This window comes from Gopherus flavomarginatus, chromosome 6 (genome assembly GCF_025201925.1).
Source record: "Gopherus flavomarginatus isolate rGopFla2 chromosome 6, rGopFla2.mat.asm, whole genome shotgun sequence".
Classification (NCBI taxonomy): Eukaryota; Metazoa; Chordata; order Testudines; family Testudinidae; genus Gopherus; species Gopherus flavomarginatus.
This window is the reverse complement of record NC_066622.1, coordinates 89,391,978-89,414,159: the sequence shown is the minus strand read 5'-3', so window position 1 is coordinate 89,414,159 and position 22,182 is coordinate 89,391,978. Positions and strand designations below refer to the sequence as shown.

The 22,182-nt window shown below is 41.4% G+C and overlaps 1 protein-coding gene across 3 annotated transcripts in view; it reads right to left on the bottom strand.

Annotated features, from left to right (window-relative positions):
* The window catches only part of BICC1 (BicC family RNA binding protein 1), a 223,286-nt gene that overhangs the window by 13,191 nt on the left and 187,913 nt on the right, over positions 1-22,182 (bottom strand). For all 3 annotated transcript variants that reach the window (XM_050958574.1, XM_050958575.1, XM_050958576.1), the window contains 8 exons: positions 20,609-20,740; positions 18,818-19,004; positions 16,694-16,852; positions 8,518-8,714; positions 8,107-8,248; positions 6,105-6,261; positions 2,762-2,927; positions 545-584 (listed from right to left, as the gene is read on the bottom strand). In XM_050958574.1, the coding sequence (XP_050814531.1) occupies positions 545-584; positions 2,762-2,927; positions 6,105-6,261; positions 8,107-8,248; positions 8,518-8,714; positions 16,694-16,852; positions 18,818-19,004; positions 20,609-20,740 (1,180 nt within the window). The remainder of the gene's footprint in view (positions 1-544; positions 585-2,761; positions 2,928-6,104; positions 6,262-8,106; positions 8,249-8,517; positions 8,715-16,693; positions 16,853-18,817; positions 19,005-20,608; positions 20,741-22,182) is intronic.

The following is a 22,182-nucleotide window of genomic DNA, read 5'->3' as shown; positions in this document are numbered from 1 at the left end:
GGATTACATTAACCCACAGAACGGTACATTCTCAGCATCTCAGAACCCCGACAGGGCCTGATTCCCACTCTTTCTTAAACCACTGTAAGACAGGAGTAAGTCCACTGAAGCTAGAGAGTAGTAAACACTGTGCGGGAAGGAAGTGAAGAGAATCAGGTCCATGATGTTTAAAAAAAAAGCAACCATTTTCCAAAAGTGGCAAATGAGTGCAATGTGCTTGTTAAAATTAATCTGATACTAATTCATCCCCAAGGTTATTACAAGTACCAGAAAGTTTCAGATCTACAGTGTTACATTACTAGTAGTATATAGACTGTTAGTAACTACCATGTAACTTCTGAATTTGTACTAATAATACTCTGTGAACTAGTATCAAAATATCCCCAAAACACATTTGACATAAATACATTGAGTTCATTGTACTTATCAACTTTTCATTTTAGCTAAAAACACATAGAAACTGCAAAGCTGAACCTTAGAAAAATTCTTTGACTAGTGAACTGACAAATAGATGCATGTTAGAAGTCACTTTTTCTTCACATACCTTTGGTTGCTAATAGCTTCTTCTGTTCATAGTCAAATGCCTAAAAATTAAAGGGACACAAAATGTCTTAATTGCTGCTCTAACTAAATGTCATTCCAGTACACAGCTCTTTCTAAAAACAAAGATTCTGATCACGGTCCATGAATTCATCTAGGAAGAATGTTAAGCACTGCACAACAATGTAACAGTAGTCCACTGAAAGCCTGACATATGTAAAACATTCATTCAAAACTAGCTAATCAGTACTGTAAATTATTCTCTCCCACTTTCATGTGAGTAAAGTTGTAGCAGTATGTGAAGTCTGCATAGGTAGTGCTTTTACAAGGCATTACTTGAGACCTTTTTTTCTGAATTGTCTGTTGACTAAGTATTTAAAAGTCTAGAGGAAATAAGTCTAATTATAATAGGAAAACAGATAATTAAACAACTACACTAAGTAGTATTTTTCTGCACACAGTTCTCTGGACTATACCCTTTGAAGATTAGATTCTTTTCCATCTTCATTTTAAATTCTCTTATTCAGAAAAATATCCTGATGTAATACAGGAAAATGTTATACCGCTCATCACAATGAGAATAAAAATGCATATAATTTTTGGATCTCAATTCTTTAGTAAATTACACTCGTTCTTTCCATTACAGATCAGTAAATCTGTTCACACAAATATGCATTACAAAAAGGCATTATTTTGCAGAGTCCGATTTGTATAAGGGATATCTGATGTTGTGCAGGACTTTGGAACAATCCAAAGATTTTTTTTCCCTTGGAAGACTAGAACTTTGGTCATGGTAAAGGTGACCGCTTTGAATCTCAAACAAACAGTGACTGACTATCTATTTGCCACAGAGGCCTACGTAAAGGGCTCATCTATAGCGATAAATTTACCAGCAGAACTATACTGGTATGACTATACTGCTAACTTTATGCCAGTATAACCCCTGTGCGGACACACTTATTCTGGAATAGGAGCTTTTTTCCATTTTGCCTTATATCACTTTCAAAGTGAAATAAACTAAACTGGAAAAAGGCACTCTTATTCTGGAATAAGAGTGTCCACACAGGGAGTTACACTAGCATAAAAGTATAATTATACCAATATAGCTCTGCTGGTGAATGACCCTGTGTAGACAAACCCTAAGCCACAGGCAGGACTTCACTAACAGACGTAAAGAGACGAATGCATGTTGACATGTCTTATGAAAAGTCTTAAGTAGCATTTCTATGAACAACATGTCTCTTCTCAAAGCCGTACATTTTTATGTGCATGTGTACACACAACGAACAAGAGAGATTTAGCTTAGATATTAGGAAAATCGTTCTAATTATCAAGATAGTTCATTATTGGAACAGATTATTTTGGGAATTTGTACAATCCCTGTAACTGGAAGTTTTTAAGAACAGGTAAGACAAGCATTTGTAGAGACGGTCTACATATACTTAATTCTTACTCAGCAAGGGATATGTACTAGATGACCTCTTGATGTCTCTTCCAGACCTATATTTCTATGAAATGAAGTTTATTCACCGCTTATATTTGTATTACATTTATTCTTTTCTTCCATCAGAATTTTGAGAAGAATATTCAGGAGATTTTTTTGTTTGAATATCAGGTTTTGTTGCTCTCCAATACTGTCTTTGGAGTGCATATACAAGAATGTGATTGGACAGGTCCAACTAGATAGGAAAGTTCTATAAAAGTCACAAATGTATTTGATTGCTTACTTGAGAAGGCTGCATGATTCTCTCCATCAAAACATGTCACAAAATATCTAAAATCCACATACAGCCAAAAAAGCCTAGAAACCTCACAAAGAAAGTCTGAAAAACATTTTATACACATATTGTTTTTTGCTATTATCAGGCAATGCCTCTTATAATCAACTGGCAACCGGATTCAGCCTAAAAGAACTGAGAGAAGGGTTGGAGAGAAGAAAGATAGCTATGCAACTTCTGCACCTTCTCATATTCCTAGATACAATTTAATTTGTCTTTAACTAACATTAGATGTAAGCTCATATTTATGCTTTACATTACCAGTTTGAAGATGCACTATGTTGTAGGAGGAAATTGAAGCGGATAACACTGTTCAATGCTTTTGTCTACAATCCAAATATTGAAAAGGTCATGTAGCCAGCCAAGCCAGTCACTTCGTATTATTTGCACTGGACATTTATCAATGCTAACAACGCACTAGATTTGGGTGTATCAATAGGTACCTGCATATTTACATATGACGACTGTGGAGCAAGGCGCACTCTTTCAGAATTCTGTTGGGCAGCTGCTGCCCTCTCCGCTGCTCGTTCACTACCAGGAGCTTTTTTATCAGCAACGGGATTTTCAGAAGCACTCAGCTCAGTATCAGAAAGCAATCTCTCTGTGGTGCTGAAAAAAGTAATGTCAGTTATTCTTCAGAATTATCTATAATGGTTTCAATCACTACTCCTTGTTTTAAACAATGAACATTCAGTGCAATGAATAAATGAACTACTCTCTCTCTCTAGAAAGTTGGTAGTAAATTTGAAGAAAAACCAGTACACAAACATTACATTTCTAAGAAACATTTTCTAAGGCATCAACTTTTCTTTTCAGACACACGTGTTGCTGTATTAACTAAAGATAATGTGTGTTCACACTCACTTCATTTTCCATCGCTACATGTTTTTCTGGGATTTCATTAATACTTTCCCCAGAAGATTCCATTTTTTCTCCACTTCAGATATTTTCGTTGATCTAGTTTACTCTCAGATTAGAATCAAAATTGAACTTAAACCCTTGAATTCCCCCCCAAAAGACTTTCAAATGAAGTCTTAGAAAAAGCCCCAAGTTCCCCCTTCTCCCTAGAAAACTGAAATGCCTTGCACCTTATGGTCAATAAAGTGAATTGTGATCAGAAGCAAGGCAAGGGAAAACCACCTCTTTATAACTTCAGTCTCACTTACTTACAAAAGCGTCTGGTATTATCAAACTTCAGCTATAGTCACCCGCTTACTTTGAGGAACAGAAAAGCAACTGTACTTTAGATTTCTAAAGAATGTCTAACAAGGAAAGTACCCCAGACAGACTGCTTGAGTTCTGAATACTAAAAAAAAAAAATTATATTTAAAATCAATAAGTCTAGATACTTGTATTTGATCAGCAGGAATTGTCTAGGAAGTTCCAAAGCTGTGTAACTAGGATGATATAAATATACACTGAGACTACTGGGTGGAAGGAACTGTCATTGTTATAAATCAAAATAAATAAGCTAACTGAGCAAAATAAAATTTAGGCTGAATGAAGGAATTATTTCTAGGGCTGTCAAGCAATTAAAATTAATTATGATTGATCGCACTATTAAATAATAATAGAATACCATTTATTTAAATATTTTTGGATGTTTTCTACATTGTCAAATATATTGATTTCAATTATAACAGAATACAAAGTGTACAGTGCTCATTTCATATTTATTTTTATTACACATATTTGCACTGTAAAAAACCAAAGAATAATATTTTTCAATTCACCTAATATAAGTACTGTAGTGCAATCTCTTTATCTTGAAAGTTGAACTTACAAATGTAGAATTATGTACAAAAAAACCCCCTGTATTCAAAAATAAAACAATGTAAAACTTCAGAGCATAGAAGTCCAATCAGTCTTACTTCTTGTTCAGCCAATCACTCAGACAAACAACTTTGGTTACAATTAGGAGGAGATAATGCTGCCTGCTTCTTGTTTACAATGTCACCTGAAAGGGAGAAAGGATATTTGCATAGCACTATTGTAGCCAGTGTCGCAAGATATTTAAATGCCAGATGCACTAAAGATTAATATGTCCCTTGATGCTTCAACCACCATTCCAGAGGACATGCATCCATGCTGATGATGGGTTGTGCTTGATAACGATACAAAGTAGTGTGGATCGAAGTATGTTCATTTTAATAATCTGAGTCAGATGCCACCACCAGAAGGCTGATTTTCTTTTTCGGTGGTTTGGGTTATGTAATTGCTCTTTTAAGACTTCTGAAAGCATGCTCTACACCTCGACCCTCTCAGATTTTGGAAGGCACTTCAGATTCTTAAATCTTGGGTCAAATACTATAAGTATCTTTACAAATTTCACATTGGTATCTTCTTTGCATTGTGTCAAATTTACAGTGAAAGTGTTCTTAAAAGAACAACATGTGCTGGGTCATCATCTGAGACTGCTATAACATGAAATATATGGCAGAACGCAGGTAAAACACAGCAGGAGACATACAATTCTCCCCTGACGAGTTCAGTCAGAAATTTAATTAATACATTCTTTTTTTAACAAGTGTTATCAGCATGGAAGCATGTCCTCTGGAATGATGGCTGAAGCATGATGAGACATATAAATCATTAACACATCTGACAAGTAAATATCTTGCAATGCCACCTACAACAGTGCCATGTGAATACCTGTTCTCACTTTCAGGTGACACTGTAATTAAGAAGTGGGCAGCATTATCTCCCCTAAATTTAAACAAACTTGTTTCTCTTACTGATTGTCCGAAAAAGAAGTAGGACTGAGTGGACTTGTAGGCTCTAAAGTTTTACATTGGTTTGTTTTTGAGTGCAGTGATGTGACCAAAAAACCCCCTACATTTAATAAGCTGCACTTTCACGATAAAGAGTTTTCAATACAGTACTTGCAGAAGGTGAACTGAAAAATACTATTTCTTTTGTTTATCATTTTTACAGTGCAAATACTTGTAATAAAAATAATATAAAATTAGCACTGTACACTTTATATTCTGTGTTGTAATTGAAATCAATATAATTTGAAAAGCACAAAACCATCCAAAAATATTTAATACATTTCAATTGGTATTCTATTAACAGTGCGATTAATCGCAATACATTTTTTAATGGTGATTAATTTTTTTGAGTCAATCGCATGAGTTAACTAAGATTAATCAGCAGCCCTAACTATTTCCTAACAGTGAAGTCTATTATGCCTAGTTTCTAAAGAGAAGTGGTGGAAAACCCATTTAAGTAATTTAAAACTGCACTGGAGAAAACACTTAACAATATATGGGTACTAAGGAATACTGCATTGAAAAATTATTCAAAAGGTTTTTTCCATCGCTAATTTTCTTTTTTTAAACTTTGTCTTTATTCAAGCTTTGAAACTGTAACAATATTTCCTGAGGATTATTTTTCACTGAGAAAACAAATCCCAAGCACTTTTTTTGTCACAGCAAAATAAAGTTACCTATGAAAATCTATTGGTATTACAAAACACAAAAAATATTACAGCGCTATATGTACAAAAAGCTTCTCAGAGAAACCAGTCTTGGAGAAAGCAAAGACTTCTGATAGGCAGATGGAGAGGGAGGAATTCTTAGATGTCAAAAAAGTTGACAATATTAACAATTTAAAACAACTGTTATAAAACAAATAGTTTAATAAATTAAATATGGTTCAAAATTAGTCTGATTTAAACCAATTCTCCAATATTCATCAATGACTGAACCACCCACCTCACCCCCATGCTAAATATTATAGTTCATCTGTAAATTCTGTGATTCTATATTCGTGAATGTAACATACTGTAAGTGAGAGTTTTTGGTTCCTTGTAGTAATTCTACTGTTTGTCTCTTAGTACAGGACTGTTTGGAAGAACTCATCATTTGCTTCAAATCACTAGCATTTGCTGAATGTGATGGACTTCTTGGCATGCCCACTTCTACAAAAGCATCATTGCAGCCTACAAGACCAAGAAAAAAAAGAGCTGTAAAATAAAACCCTTTCACATACCAATACCATTGCTGTACAGTATATTTAGAAAATCAGCAGCAATAATTTGCATGGAATTAAAACTATTTCACATGTAAAGGCATATGAAGGGCTAGCATTTAAGGATGTACTAATTTTCGCAAAGTTAGAAAGCACACAACTATCCTTCATATACGCATAAAGAATTAGCAGCATACATTCACACAGTATGTGTATTATAAAACGAAGGGGTATCTTTTCAAGTTATGTGGGATTTTAGCCATGTCACAGCAAATAATGTCAAAACTTCTAATCTAAGGATGAAAGTCACTAGTGATTTTGGATGACTTTAGTTTCTGGGACCAGTCTGAAACATCTTAAGGGGAATGATTATCAGAACCTGGATATTCATGACTTTCTAAAAATCCAGAAGCTTTTAAGGTATTTTGAGCTGGGCAATCAAAATTTGAGGCACCCAAAAATCACCAGTTACTATTTAAAATCTTAGCCCAAATGTCAAGTTGAAAATTTCTCCACTGGAAACTAGTATTGCGTTTGCAATGAACACCACACAAATATCTTGGGTTTAAATTCTCACTACTCAAATATTTTTCTTTTTTACTGGTGTATATACATTTTGTTAAGTCATTATTAGGATGATCATGAACCTAGCAAAAGAGAACAGACTAGCTTTGTATGATGTCAGTATTGACTAGAAAGAAATTTAGCCAGTCCCCACAATCTTGTTTAATAGCTTTTTTTTAAAGAGTGGATTTTTTTTTAAATGGAAAGTTACTATGCTAAGAGCTAAAGAACTAAATTAATCAATTAAATAATAGAAACAGGAACATAGGACTAGCCAGGATCTCCTGGGTCATCAAGTCCAGTTTCCGTCCCCTGCAGCTATCACAAGTAACTCTGCCCTATAATCCTTGTCATTAATTTATCAAGCTCCATTTTAACACTAGTTAAGCTGTTCACCCTTCTACTACTATTGGAATTCTGTTCCAGAACCTTACTCCACTGATGGTTAGAAACTTTTTATTTTTCAGCCTAAATTTATTTATGGCCAGTTATTACATATTTGTTCTTGTGCCAATATTTTCCATTAGCTTAAATAGCTATTTTCCCTTCTTAATGTTTGCCCCCTTGATGTATTCAGGAAGGGCAGTCATATCCCCTGTCGGCCTTTGTTTTGCTAGCCTAAACAAGACAAGCTCTTTTAGTCTCCTCTCTTAAGGTAAGCTCTCTATTTCCCAATCATCTCAGTAGCACTGCACGTGTTCCAGTCTGAACTTATACTTCTTGAACAGGCTTGACCGAAATTGCACACAGCATTTCAAATGAGGTTTCACCAGACCCGCACACAAAAAAAGTTCCATGATTCAATGTCCGTTAGGCCTAGTCTACACAACAGTTTTAGTATCAGTAGACTATGTAGGTTAAGGGGGCGAGTTTTTAACTACTATAGTTATATCTGTGCATGGATGCAGTTATACTACTACAAATGTGCTTATGCTGATATAGCTTACCACATGGGAATAAAACTACATATGGTGTAAGCCAATTTATACAGGTCTAGCTGCATCCACACTAGCTTTACCTGCCAGTATAGTTAAAGTGGTGCAACTATTACATGCAGACAATACATAATCCATTGGACAACATGTATTGCGGGGTGGGGGGGGGGGGCACGCTTTGCTCCAGAGTGGCTGAGGATAAAATGCTGATACAAAAATTAATCTTACCTTTCATAATTTGTCTGCAAAATGAACAAATACCATCAAACTATTACCATTACCAACCAGAATAACACAGGTCGAATGCTAAAACTTACCTTCTGCTGTATTTGACTTGGTGGTCACTTGTTCTGAGGTGCTATGACTATTTGTCTGCCTTGATGAATCACTGTGGTTTGTGCTCAACACATTTTCTCCTAGTGATGAGGCAGATAGTGCAGCATACTTGATATTTGACGTCTGAAATTATTACAAGAACATGTTTAAATAAATCTTTCTTTCTGACCCCCTTGTCTTGCCATGCAGGCAGGCAGAAGATTCTTATTTGGGATAATTTGGCTTAATTTTTTCCAGTTACATTTTATAAGCATTTTTATTACAATTTGAAATAAACGATCTTAAAGAGTCACAATGGATGAAAGCAATTAGGTTTTTTCCCCAGAGTTTTTTAGAGGAAGCTCATTGCAAACCAAGATAATCTTGTCCAGACTGAACATCATGCCACTTACCTTTACATGACCATTTAAAGAAGCTGAACCTTTTTTGTTCTCGGATTGCATGCCATTGACATGAATGTCAACGGGAGTCAAGCCAGGAGGGGGAGATGGAGTGTTCTGACTATAATTAGGCACTCCAGATAGCAGAATACTAGTTAAAGCAGCTTGGGCAGTAGATGGTATCATCAGATGTGGTATAGCAGAAAAACCTGTAACAAAAATGAAGTAATTTCTGGTTTACTGACAAGTTGAGTACATCAGGCTAAATAAAAGCTGAATTTTATATAAAACCTTTGAATTACAATTATGTTGAAAATGACCAATCAAACACAATACTTAATGCATTATCCAACACTTTGGATAAGATATTTTTCCTATTTAAAAAAATCCCTACCACGTTGCATGTGACATTATAAAAACACGATTATGTTAGTTTAAAAATCCTTCATATTTGGATATTTATGCATTTACAAGAAAATACACTGAAGAAAAGATGGTTACTCACCTTTGTAACTGTTGTTCTTCGAGATGTGTTGCTCATATCCATTCCAGTTAGGTGTGTGCGTGCTGCGTGCACGTTCCTCGGAAGATTTTTACCCTAGCAACACTCACTGGGGTGGCTGGGCACCCCCTGGAGTGGCGCCGCTATGGCGCTGGATATATACCCCTGCCGACCCAGCCACCCTTCAGTTCTTTCTTGCCGGCTACTCCGACAGTGGGGAAGGAGGGTGGGTTTGGAATGGATATGAGCAACACATCTTGAAGAACAACAGTTACAAAGGTGAGTAACCGTCTTTTCTTCTTCGAGTGCTTGCTCATATCCATTCCAGTTAGGTGATTCCCAAGCCTTACATAAGCGGTGGGGTCGGAGTGAAATGTGGCAGAATGTAAAACTGCTGAGCCAGAGGCTGCAGCATCTCTTGACTGTTCAACCAGAGCATAATGCGAAGCAAAGATATGGACCGAGGACCATGGAGCTACGCGACAGATCTCGTGGGTAGGTACACAAGCCAGCAAGGCAGCAGATGAAGCCTGAGCCCTGGTAGAAGGCACGGTGATGTGGCTTGGGGAAATATGAGCCAAATCATAACAAGTGCGGATGCACGCCATCACCCAAGATGAGATCCTCAGAGGAAACGGGTAGGCCCATCCTTCGGTCTGCTACCGCAACAGAGAGTTGGTGGGGTTTACGAAATGGTTTTGTCCGCTCAATATAAAATGCGAGCGCTCTACGGACATCCAGGGAGTGCAATTGTTGCCCCCATTGCGCTGAGTGTGGTTAACATGGAAGGCCGAAACCACCTTAGGGAGGAAAGCCGGGTGTGGTCGTAACTGCACCTTGTCTTTGTGGAACATAGTGTACGGTGGAACCACCATAAGAGCCCTGAGCTTGGAGACTCGTCTGGCCAATGTAATGGCTACGAGGAAAGCTGTCTTCCAAGACAGGTATAGCAGCGAGCAGGTCGCTGACGGCTCGAATGGGGGAGACATAAGTCTGGTTAAAACCAGGCTGAGGTCCCAGGTTGGGGCTGGGCGGCGTACTTGAGGGTATAAGCACTCCAAGCCCTTGAGGAACCTCGAAACCATAGAGTGTGCGAACACGGAATGTTCACCTTAGCCTGGGTGGAAAGTAGAGATGGCTGCCAAGTGTACCCTCAGAGATGATACCGCTAGGCCATGCTGTTTTAGACCAGGGGTAGTCCAAAATAGAGGGGATGGAGACCTCAGTAGGAGTAAGATCAAGCATTTTGCACCTGGAGGAGAAACGCTTCCACTCGGCTAGGTACGTTGACCAGGTGGAAGGCTTCCTGCTACCCTGGTTTAGCCACACAGCAGCCACACCGTGAGGTGAAGAGACTGCAGGTCCGGGTGGCGAAGCCTGCCGTGGTCCTGAGTTATGAGGTCTGGGAGGAGTGGCAGGGTAATTGGGTCGGCTATCGACAGGTCGAGCAACGTAGTATATCAGTGCTGCCTGGATGATCATAATGATGCGCGCTCTGCCCCTGTGGAGTTTCAGCAGGACCCTATGAATCAGCGTGAACGGTGGGAAGGCATAAAGGATTTGGCCCTTCCACGGCATCAGGAAAGCGTCCGAGACCAATCCCAGGGAGAGACCTTGGAAGGAGCAGAACATCTGGCATGTCCTGTTCTCGCTGTAAGTGAACAGGTCTATGTGGGGAAAAAATCCCCACTTCTGGAAAACAGAATGCATTACATCGGGGCAGATTGACCACTCGTGAGACAGGAAAGACCTGCTGAGTCAATGTGCCAAGGTGTTCCGAACGCCTGGGAGAAAGGACGCTACCAGATTTATCGAGTGGGCTATGCAAAAGTCCCAGAGATGGATGGCCTCCTGACAAAAGGGGTAAGACCATGTCCCTCCCTGGTTGTTTATGTAGCACATGGCCGTTGTGTTGGCTGTAAACACTGAGACACCACGGCCTCGCAGCTGCTGCTGGAACCCCTGGCACACCAGGCAGACTGCTCTCATTTTTGGACATTTATGTGGAATGCCAGCTCCTGAGATGACCAAAGGCCTTAAGCTCAAAGGTGACTGAAGTGAGCACCCCAGCCAAGAAATGACGTGTTCGTCGTCAGGGACATTGAGGGCTGGGGCGGATGGAAAGGCATCCCTGCCCACACCAGGGAGGGAGTTAGCCACCATTCTAGGGAGCCTAGGGTGCTCGAGGGAATGGTGACTATTGTGACCATTGGGTCCCTATCCGGGCGGTACACTGAGTTGAGCCAAACTTGGAGAGGATGGAGGCGGAGCCTGGCGTGTTTGGTTACATCATACTTAGTACACAAATTCTTTCCTCTCCTACGGAAGGAGTTTCTTCTCCACCTGTGAGTGATTCTGATCCTCCCACTAGTCCACCCGAATCTGATCCTTCTGATGAAAATGCCTGATCGATTTCAAAATTTGCTTTCATTGTTACCAGAGGTTCAAAGAATCTCTGAATTACAAGGACAAATTCACATACTTCAGAATATATATCAAGCTGAAAAGAATGCCTTTCATACAGTTTATAGAGTATCTACTTTGTGTACTAAGTATGATGTATTATGCTTTGTAACCAGAATTGTACAACAACCTCATCATATGCTTGCTCTGAGTATATTATTGCTTGCATTGCTGTTAGTCAGTTTAGGATTATGTTATTGTTGTTGTAAAACATGTAGTAATAGTAATACCTTTCATGTCCATGCTAATCATGCATTGTCATTTCATCCAATGAAAACCCCTACGGTGGAAACATCTGAGGTAAAATCAGAAATCGATGGCTTAATGCAAATAGAGATTTGAGAATATCTGTTGTACTAGAAGTACAAAAGGGGGGGAGTGTGGAAGAAGGGAAAGAATTGACAAGAATTTCGGGGCAGGGGGATGTGACGGCTGTGGCCGTGGAATGCTGCTGAAAAAAATCTACTATGTCTTCAGCAGTCTCCTCCTCACTATCAGCTTTAACTAATTGGGGATAAAGAGGAGCAGAGGGATTTGCTCGAGCAGGAAAACTTTCAGATGTCTTACATTTATGTATCAAACCCTGTACTTGAGTTTTTAATTTTTCTTGGGAGTCCTTTAGACTCCGCACTCGAGACTCATGGAGTCTCTTTGTTGCTTCCCCCCACCAATACATAAACTGCTCCCGCTGTGTATCAGAGGCTTTTTTTGAAGTTAAGATTCCTCTGAGGTATGTAAGTTTATCTAAATCGAAGGTACCTTCTAATGGGCATTGTTTAGATGAATTTTCACGCGTGTTCAGATTCCAATTGTCTAAATGTCTGCAGGTTTCAGGACCATAATTTACGTACATGTAATATGCTGGGGTACCCTTAGGGGGTGAGGTGGAATATTTAGACTGTCCCCCACCCATTTTCCACTTACACACACACGGAGGGTGCCCTGTCCGCGCTAGTGGCACATAAACTAATGATCTCTCCCTACAGGGTATTCACACAGGAGAGGCTAACGAGGATGGCCACGACCCTCCTACACCTCCTTTCAGCAAAGAGCGTCGGCTAGTCTCTGGGAGACGGTGCCGCTTACTCTGATTGCATCCAGTGAGATGATCAGACTGTCAGTAGCCCACACAAAAAAGGAAAGGGGAAGGGAAGAAGGGTACACACACTCCTAGACCCAGGTAGCTTCCTTACCGGACGATGCCAGGCTGAGTCAGCCCACCATGGGTCGGATCTCCTAAAGATCCACTAGTTACCGGGCTTGCGTTAGAGTAGTCCTGGTCACGAGCTTTCGCTTCACAGGGTACTCTGGGCATCTTCCAGTAACAGTCACTTACACTGGTGTACACACACACACACACACCAAGGCCTTTATTTCCTATTACCACGATGCATCTGTACCTTATGTCCGGACCCAATACTATGAGACAGTATGATAACCCCTCTTGAGGCGGTAAAAACCCCTCAGCACCGGTGCATCTCTAATGCATCTCACTATGCATTACCTAATGCATTACCTTATGCATTACCTTGTTGGCCAACCCAGCAGTTTCCCAGTACTGCTATAAACTAACCTGATTGGGGCTTTCCCCCAATACCACTCTGCATCTGATCTTGCTGCACAGTCAATAAGTTCAGATGGCATGAGCCCAACAGACACAGACGTCCCCACAGACAGTCCTCCTCCGACCCCCCAATAGAGATTTCAAAAGGTCTCTTACCTCTATTGTGGCGCCATGGGGTTCGAAGGGGAACGATCCGTAGCAGCTGCCTGTGGGTCCGTGGGCGTTGCCATCCCGGACGAGCCCCCAAATTGTTGGAGAAAAACTCAGTTCTCGCTTTTAGTTTGGGTGCAGCAAAATCAAATACTTTATTATTTCTCAAGCAATATTAATTGAGGGAGGGAGTGCCCTAGGAGACTGGGTTGCCCCAGTCCCGGACAGGTCTCTCCACAGGTAAACAATTACAGCAAGCATTTATACCTTTGTTACAGACAATAGCAAGCAATATTACAGACATTATGAGCAACAGATGCATTTTGTTTATGCATAGGCTATCCTGCTATCTTATTTTTCTCAGCTTCTGGGCGCCAGCCTACAGATTTAATTATCAGTGCAAGGTCGTAATAACTTCTCACACAGTTCTTTTCTGCTCGCCTCACACAATCCTCGCTTCTACAAGTCTCACGTCATTAGGGTTACAGCTGGCCTAACTCTTGTTAACAAACTGACATGCATTAAGATCCCCTACAAATTCTCGTCAATTCTTTCCCTTCTTCCACAGGCCATACACTTGGTCAATACCAGTGGGGCTGTAGGAAGGCCAAACAGCAGGACCGTAAACTGGAAGTACTGATGGTTGGCTAGAAAGCGGAGGTATCTCCTGTGTGGAGGGAAGATGGCGATGTGAAAGTATGCGTCCTTCATATCGAGGGCGGCACACTAGTCTCCAGGATCCAAGGACGGGATATTGGTTCCCAGGGATACCATGCAGAACTTCAACCTTATCTTAAACTGGCTGGGTCCTCGCAGGTGTAGGATAGGTTTGGGACCTCCGTTCGACTTGGGGATTAGGGAATAACAGGAGTAAAACCTCTTTCCCCTTTTGTCCATCGGCGTCTGCACCTCTTGTAAGAAGAATTGCTCGTGAGAGGGGTCCCTGAAGAGGGACAGGGTTGGAACAAATTGGAGGTGGTACCCATACTCCAGTGTGCGTAGGACCCAGCGATCTGAAGTTAACTGGGACCCCACCAGGAAGAAGTAGGAGTGGGATCCCGGCCTGTAACTGGCATGCCGCCCTCAGGCACACCTTCGGAAGTTCGTCTTTGGTCCCGGTAGTGGTTGCGAGGGACCTTGATATTGGCCCTCTTGGGGTCCTGACGGTCGTCTGCAACCACCTCAGCCGCGCCACCTGCCAAAGTCCTGTCTCTGGCTAGGCACAGAGTACGGCGGTGTGGCTGGAGACAGAAAGGTCTGCGTTTGGTCACCGGCGTATGCACGCCGAGAGAGCGCATTAGGACCCTGTTGTCCTTCAGGCTTTGCAGCCTGGGGCAGTCTTTGCCGCGAAGAGGCCTTTACCATCAAATGGTAAGTCCTGAATGGTATACTGCAGCTCCGGCGGGAGGTTTGAAACGTGAAGCCATGAGATGCGCCTCATGGCAACACCCGAGGCCAGAGTCCTGGCTGTTGAGTCTGCTGCATCCAACGAGGCCTGGAGGGAAGTTCTGGCCACCTTTTTCCCTTCCTCTAAGAGGGCAGCGAACTCTTGGCGGGAGTCTTGAGGGAGAAGCTCCATAAACTTACCCACCATATATTTACGCTGGACTCTCCTGGCCCCAGGAGGGATAGAGGCTGGTGACTGCCATATAGTACCGGCATTCGCCTGGATGGTCGAAATGAACGGGTAGGGCCCCTCTAGAGGGGCATCTGGCGATAGAATGTCCACTACCATGTCCTCTACCTCCGGGACCTCCTCCAGCTGGAGATCCATATTGAGTGCTACCTTCCGTAGGAGGTCCTGATGGGTTCTCAGGTTGTTGGTGCGCACATCAGAATCGCGGTCCTGAGCATAAGAGCTGTCCGCACGGGATGACACTGATGTGTGTCTGGATGGCCATGGAGGTGCTGAAAAGCCATGGACAGAGTCTCTGTCTCTATTGGACCTTGCCCAACTCGGCACTGGGAGGTGTACCGGTACCTGGAACGAGATCCGGACCTGCGGCCAGAGTGGTGCCGGGAGGTCGACCGAGATCTCGAGGCTCGAGGTTGGGAGCGGCTACGGGAGTCACGGTGCCTGTAGAGGTGCCGGGAGCTGGAACGGTGCCGAGAGTAGCGGGTCGGCGAACGGGATACCGACCAGTGCGGCGAGTGCGACTGGTACCGAGGAGGAGAACAGCACCGGGACTGCAAGTGACGTTGGGAGCGAGAGTGCCGACAAGACCTGGAGAGTCTGTGGGACTATGATCATGAACGGTGCTGCTTGGCAATGAGATCCCTCGCCGCTGGGAACGTCTCTGGCGTGGAGGGAACAGTAAGCTCAACCACAGCGCGTACTGGGGAGCTGTCAGGCACCAGATTCGATGGCCCTCATGGGACCGGGATCGACGGTGCCGTCGTCGTCGGTGCCTCGGCAGGTGTCGGTGCCAGGCAATCCGACTTAGACAGGCTCTCTGGCTGCGGTGCAGTTGGCACGGAAGCAGCAGGAGCAGGGAGCTCAACCACAGCGCGCGCCGGGGAGCTGTCAGGCATTGGATTAGGCGGCCCCGTGGGACCGGAATCGACGGTGCCAACGTCATCGATGCCTCTGCAGGTGTCGATCCCGGGCGATCTGACTTAGATGAGCTCTCTGGCTGCGGTGCAGTTGGCACGGAAGCAGGAGGAGTCTTAGGCTTTCTCGACCTTGGAGAGAGGGAGCAGTGCCGAGTTGACGTCGGTGCCGGTGACGGCCGGTGCCGACAGGCCTTGGCAGTAGCGGCACGGTCTGGTGCCGAGGAGGCGCTTCTGCCCGCCGAGTGACCAGCGCTCGGTGCTGAAGGCGGAGGGGTAAGTGAAAGTCCCACTCCTTTTTTTCTCTGTTTAAAAGCCTTGCCAATGGGGCACTTAGCTGTCAAGTGCGATTCCCTGAGGCGCTTCAAACAGGAGTCGTGCGGATCTCCTGTCGGCACTGGCTTGTGGAGGCTGAGCCTGGTTTGAAACCCGGTGAGCCGGGCATGGGCTCCGGCACCGGGTGCAGGGAAGGGGCTACTCCCCGAACCCCGCTAACTATTACTAAACTAACTATGATAGTAAAGAAAAGAAAAAAAAAGTATAACTCTCTCTCTCTAAAAGGATTATAACTATATAACTATATACACAATAACGAACGAGAACTACGAGTAGCTAGGGAAGTGGAGGTCAGCTAAGCCGCGCTCCACTGTTCCAACAACCGACACGGGCGGTAAGAAGGAACTGAAGGGTGGCTGGGTCGGCAGGGGTATATATCCGGTGCCATAGCGGCGCCACTCCAGGGGGCGCCCAGCCAACCCACCGAGTGTTGCTAGGGTAAAAGTCTTCCGACGAACGTGCACGTGGCGCACACACACCTAACTGGAATGGATATGAGCAAGCACTCGAAGAAGAATTCTTTCCTTCTATGAAACTTTAAAGAATTAATGGGTTTGGCTTTTTCAGTTTCTTTCCAGTAAAAAATTAAGAACTAATTTCATTTCTATTTAACTTCTACTGACCTGTGGCACTCGTGTTGGCAAGAGATGTTGCCCATAACGTAGGGCTAGGTGTGCCTGAACTTGGGCTCTGCAGAGGACTAACAGAACTATTAAGGGCATTCAAGAGCGAGTTTGGAGCAGTAGAGGTGTTGACAGACAAGGCAGTAGGACCTAAGAGACCTGTCAAAACAATTATATCCATTATGCATTTGTTTATACAGGAATTGTAAATAACATTTTTAAAGGGTTATATTAAGTGTTTGTGTTGATTTTTAAACTACTTTACAAAAATTACAGTGCTATTTCTGCTGAGATAGCATACACACAACTTAGGACAGGGATTTTTGAAGTGTGCACATGCAAATGGGGCAAGGGGAGTCACCAAAAACCAGTGGCTGCTAAACAAAACAAAGGTGAATCTCTGCACCTTCTATCAATTTGGCTCCCACTATTACAGTACTTAAGTGCCTCTGCCTGCTGCTCATACAGCTACGAAAAGCAGCTTCTCACTCCTCCCTTTCATGTCTCTCCACTGTTTCTGGGAAGCATTGCTTAAAGGTGATGAGGAGGTAACCGCTACTTTACAGCCCTCCTCCTCTCAGCCAAGTCTTCACTTTCTTTAAGCTGTGCCTTTGTTGGAGCACAGAGTGATGCAAGCATGGAGGAGGAAAGAGAGAGGAACCAGCATATCCTCACCTGGCAATACCATGCTGCCTCCCTCTGTTAGCCAACCTCATCACATCTAAGAACTCACAACCCCATCCAACATCCACAAGTCATCCACAAAACTCCGCACGTTTTGTAAATGTGTAAAGTACTGGTACCATGGGGGAGGAGCATGGTATCAAAATATAAACAGATGGCACAAGCCAAGATTCCAGCTTCCACCAAGACACAATTATGGATTCCGGGATGCAACCATAATGAGTTGTTGAATTGAGAGTCAAAAGAAAATATGGCTCGTTTGACCCCTTTTCTGCCAGTGATGGTCCTGCATGGAGAAGGTTTGATAACCCAAGTACGGTGGAAAAAACATAATATATCTATACATAAGCTTGTATGTATTTTTGGTGAACAAAGATCAAGCAGTTATAGCTTTTAAATACAAAATGATAATTCCTTCAGGATTATTTATGGCATAATAATTCTCTTCTAGAAAGAGACAGAAAATATAAACACTCCTGGTTTAAATTTATACTGACAGAAAAGTGCCAATAACACATGAGTGAAGAAATAGTTGTTTGCAGTGTCGTTGTAGCCGTGTCAATCCCAGAATATTAGAGACATATGGTGGGTGAGGTAATATCTTGTATTGGACCAAAGTTGGTAACAAAGAAAATATTACCTCATCCACCTTGTCTCTCTCAAGAAATAATGACATTCAATATTTAGTTACTATAGTCATAAACAAACATTGTTGCTACCTAATGCTAACCTTTAAGTAATGTTAAATGGCAAACTACCTCCATGTAGTCAAGGAGTCTTTTTCCTGTTCACCCACTTAAGTTTCTATTTAACAAGTCAAATAATATCTCCAGGAGTAAGGGAGTTCATTTGGATAAAAGTTTCTCTGAAAGCCACAAATGGGGTGCCACACTTGATTTATAATCTCTCTTTCACGTATTACCCTACCCGAAAAGGAGTACCTCCCTTTATATACATTAAGTTGAATGGGTAAAGAGTTTAGTTTTCAAATGTCTAAACTTCTCCATCTTTCAGAGGATACACTGAAACTATTCCCACTATCCATTACTAAAACATTGGAGCAGGGCTGGCTCCAGGCACCAGCTTATCAAGCAGGTGCTTGGGGCAGCCACTCAGTGCGGGGCGACACTTTCAGGTATTCAGCAGCAATTTGGCAGAGGGTCCCTCACTCCCGTTCGGAGCGAAGGCCCTCCCACTGAATTGCCGCAGATCGCGATTGCGTCTGCTTTTTTTTTTGGCTGCTTGGGGCAGCAAAACCCCTGGAGCTGGCCCTGCATTGGAGGATGCTCTGTAATGACAAATACTCTTGAAATGTCAGGGTGGGCCTTAAATTTTCCAACACCTAATACCACTCATAATTGAAAAGCATAACTGGTTCTGTACTTCCCAATACACGTGAACTGTGTTTCAAACATTATAAAACAAGAGTAAAGTATATACCAAGTCCAGTGAGTCCTAACCCAGCTGAGGGCAAGATATCCAAACCAGGACATGAGAGGCCAACGTGGCATGAGATTGTAGATGGATTTGCTGCTATAGTGACTCCATTACTTTCAAGTCCCAGGAGACGTTTCCTTGTCTCATACATATTTAAGGCATTTCGTTCGACACTTTTTACAATCACAGACTGCAAAAAAGAAAAAAGAGATTGATACGAAGGTATAATACAAATTCATGAAAACACAAATCTTACAATGGTGCTTCAGAGCCACAGGCTTGGTCTAAACTGAAAAGTTACGTCAGCAGAGCTATGCTGGTCAGAGATATGAAAAGCCTAAGCCGTGACTGACGTAGCCATACCAACATAACTACCCAGTGTAGGTGCAGGTATGTCAATGGAAGAGGACTTCTGTCGACATAGCTAACTTCATTTGGGGAGGTGGCTGTTCCTACACCGATAGATAAACCCCTTCTCTGTCAGTGCTGGCTGCTTCTACACTATGGGGCTATGCCAGAACAATTATACCAGTGTAGTCTACACACAGTAAAGACATATCCCCAGTAAAGTCAGAGCACAACATAAAATAGCAGTAACAAAATGTCCATTAGTGATTATTCAGGCATTCAATAGTTTGTGGTAAGGTTAAAACATTTTTCTTAATGTTTTTGTTGACCTTTAAAAGTGAAAACAGTCTGTCCCAGGAATACTGCTCATTTTTTTAATTAAATGAAGTTAATAAAGTTAGGAAGGATAATTATGGCCTGACTATGATGATGGAATGGTGCTAACAGCTACTGTAAGCGTTCAAGCTCTGTAGAGGGTAGCCAAGAGAGATGGTTGTTAGATAAGAGTCTCACATTTGTTTCTCATTACATTTACAAGAAACATGCTTCATGCAATAAAAACATGTTTATTTTCTATTTGCATTAAATTCTATCTATTGAAATCAATACAGGAGCCTGAAAGTACAAAATGAAAATGATATAGTCCCTTTTATTGACTTGAAGTGTTCCTATATTTAGCATCAAAACTGCTGACATAATAGAATGTTCATCTGACATTTTACAGTTTGTTTGTCAAAAATTTATACATAATAGATTGGACAAGGATCCGAAAATGATGAACTGGGCAGATTTAAGGACAGGTGTCCTCAGTTTAAAAGGGTTAATTTTTCAATTATTACACTCATTACCTGCTGCAAAAAAAGATATGAACTTAAGACTACTCTTTCAACAAATCAGAATAGGCCTAGAGATTGTTAAAAATAACAGGGAGTTGTGTGACTTAAAATTTGAACCTGTAAACCAAATCAAGAGCAGTTTTACTTGTGGCTACTTCCATTACCTTCTACTAAAGGTTTGCAGGATCAGCCACTTAGACAAATCAGATGACCTAAATTTTATCAAATATTGAATAAAAAAATGCTGTTGAACAGAGCTAGTATAGTATGCAACATTCAACCTGAAGATATTTTTGTCACGTTTGTAATTCATTTGAAAAAAATGCATTTTGATTGGAAACTACTTCTCAGCTGAAAGCTAATGAGCCAAATTCTGCTGTTAATGTGTACAGCTTCACTGCAACCAAAGGGTAGCAACTCCTGGAACAGAACAGAATGTGGTCATATCACAAATGCAGTACCAAAGCGAAGACAAGACAAATCAGTCAATGGCTCTTTTAAATGCAATATCCAGCAATGAAATGTTCAATATTTCATATAGCATTATGGAGGTTTTGTGTACAGAGAACACATCTCATAGTTTGCAAAACTATGTTAGGTTTTCACCAACCTTGCTTGGTTGTTTTGGCTTTGGTTTAATGCTGATGAATACATCTAATTGTTCCATTAGTTGAGTTATAATCTGTGGTTCTATTTCAATTTCTTCCTTCATATCAAACATCAGCACAAGAGGAAGGCAACCCTGGAAAGTTAAATCCAAATTATAAAGTACCCTTGTACCAAATATAACATTGGCTAAAACACAACAATTAACATTTCCTGTCCTATGTAGTTCAAGATCTTAGCAGTTCTGACTGAAATAGTGAGAATGCAATTTTACAAATGAGTGTTACCTCCCACAATCCCAATACTCAGAGAGCTTGACAGTTTGAGGGTGCGATGGTTTGTTCAATAAGAATCTCACCTCATCGTGAACAAAGATTTAACTCACAAATTATACACATTCACTACCCAAAATTAAGGAGGTTGGAAGGATCAACTTTTGTATGTATGTACTGTCTAATTGACACAAACTATTGTCAAAAGAATTGTTAGCAGTACCATTATTTGGTCATATTTGGAGTGAGAGAAAAAAGAATGTTATAACTGTGAAAAAGAAAATCCCGCTGGATTGTATAATCTTTAATAAAATTTCCCTTTGCCTCACCACTGACTAGCTAAATCTGTATTTTCAGAGATTAAGCTGCAACACTTTTGAAATTCATGAGATTTTAAAATAAGACAACACTGGCAAAGAAGGAAACAATTATCATCATATAGATAATGTGTGCTGCATGCTGTTCAAAAAAAGAAAAAAGAACATGATTCCTAATCCCAAAAAGTTTGCAATTTAAAATGGACATTGACAGTGCAATCCAAAAACAGTATTACTCATGCATCAGAAAAATGTATATATAAAATATACACATAAAAATGGTCAAACCTTTAATGACTGCCAGTTGCTGAATGTGCTTGAGATACTGCTTAGCAGCATGCAAGTAATAAATCATATCTATTCAGCAGGCATCAGTTCTGCATAACCTCACAGTTACATTTTCTTTCCAAAGGGTTTCAAAGTCTTCATAGACTTCAGACTGTTGTATATTTTTCTATCAAATCCATTATTACAAAAATCACGATAGTTTCATTGTCTAGCTCAGACACAACATCAGCCCCTATTTAGCCTGCTTCCAGGAAAGCAGGCAATAATAAATCGGACTATAGCTAGAAAGCTTCTGGTACCACAGAAGTCTCAAAAATATAGAAATTTGAGTCCACTGAACGGAGCCAAAAAGCACTGTGCTGAAATTTATTTTCAAAGATCCAAGGAATGAATGTAGCTTTTATGCCATGCAGCTGACCAGGTTAAATAAAGTAGTTAAAGCTATTAAGTTAGTAAATATCTCTTGCTCCTAATTTTTATCTCTCTCTCTCTCTATATATATATATATAGTGACAGACCCAAACCAGTGGGGTACAGGAGTCTGGTAGAGGGCAAATATACTGGTCACTGGATAAGTAGTTTTCTGTTCCCTAAGTGACCAAAGCAGAGGCTGCACTAGAGTAATCAGGAACATGCTAGAACCAATTAAGGCAGACAGGCTGATTAGAACACCTGCAGCCAATCAAGGCACCTGGGTTTAA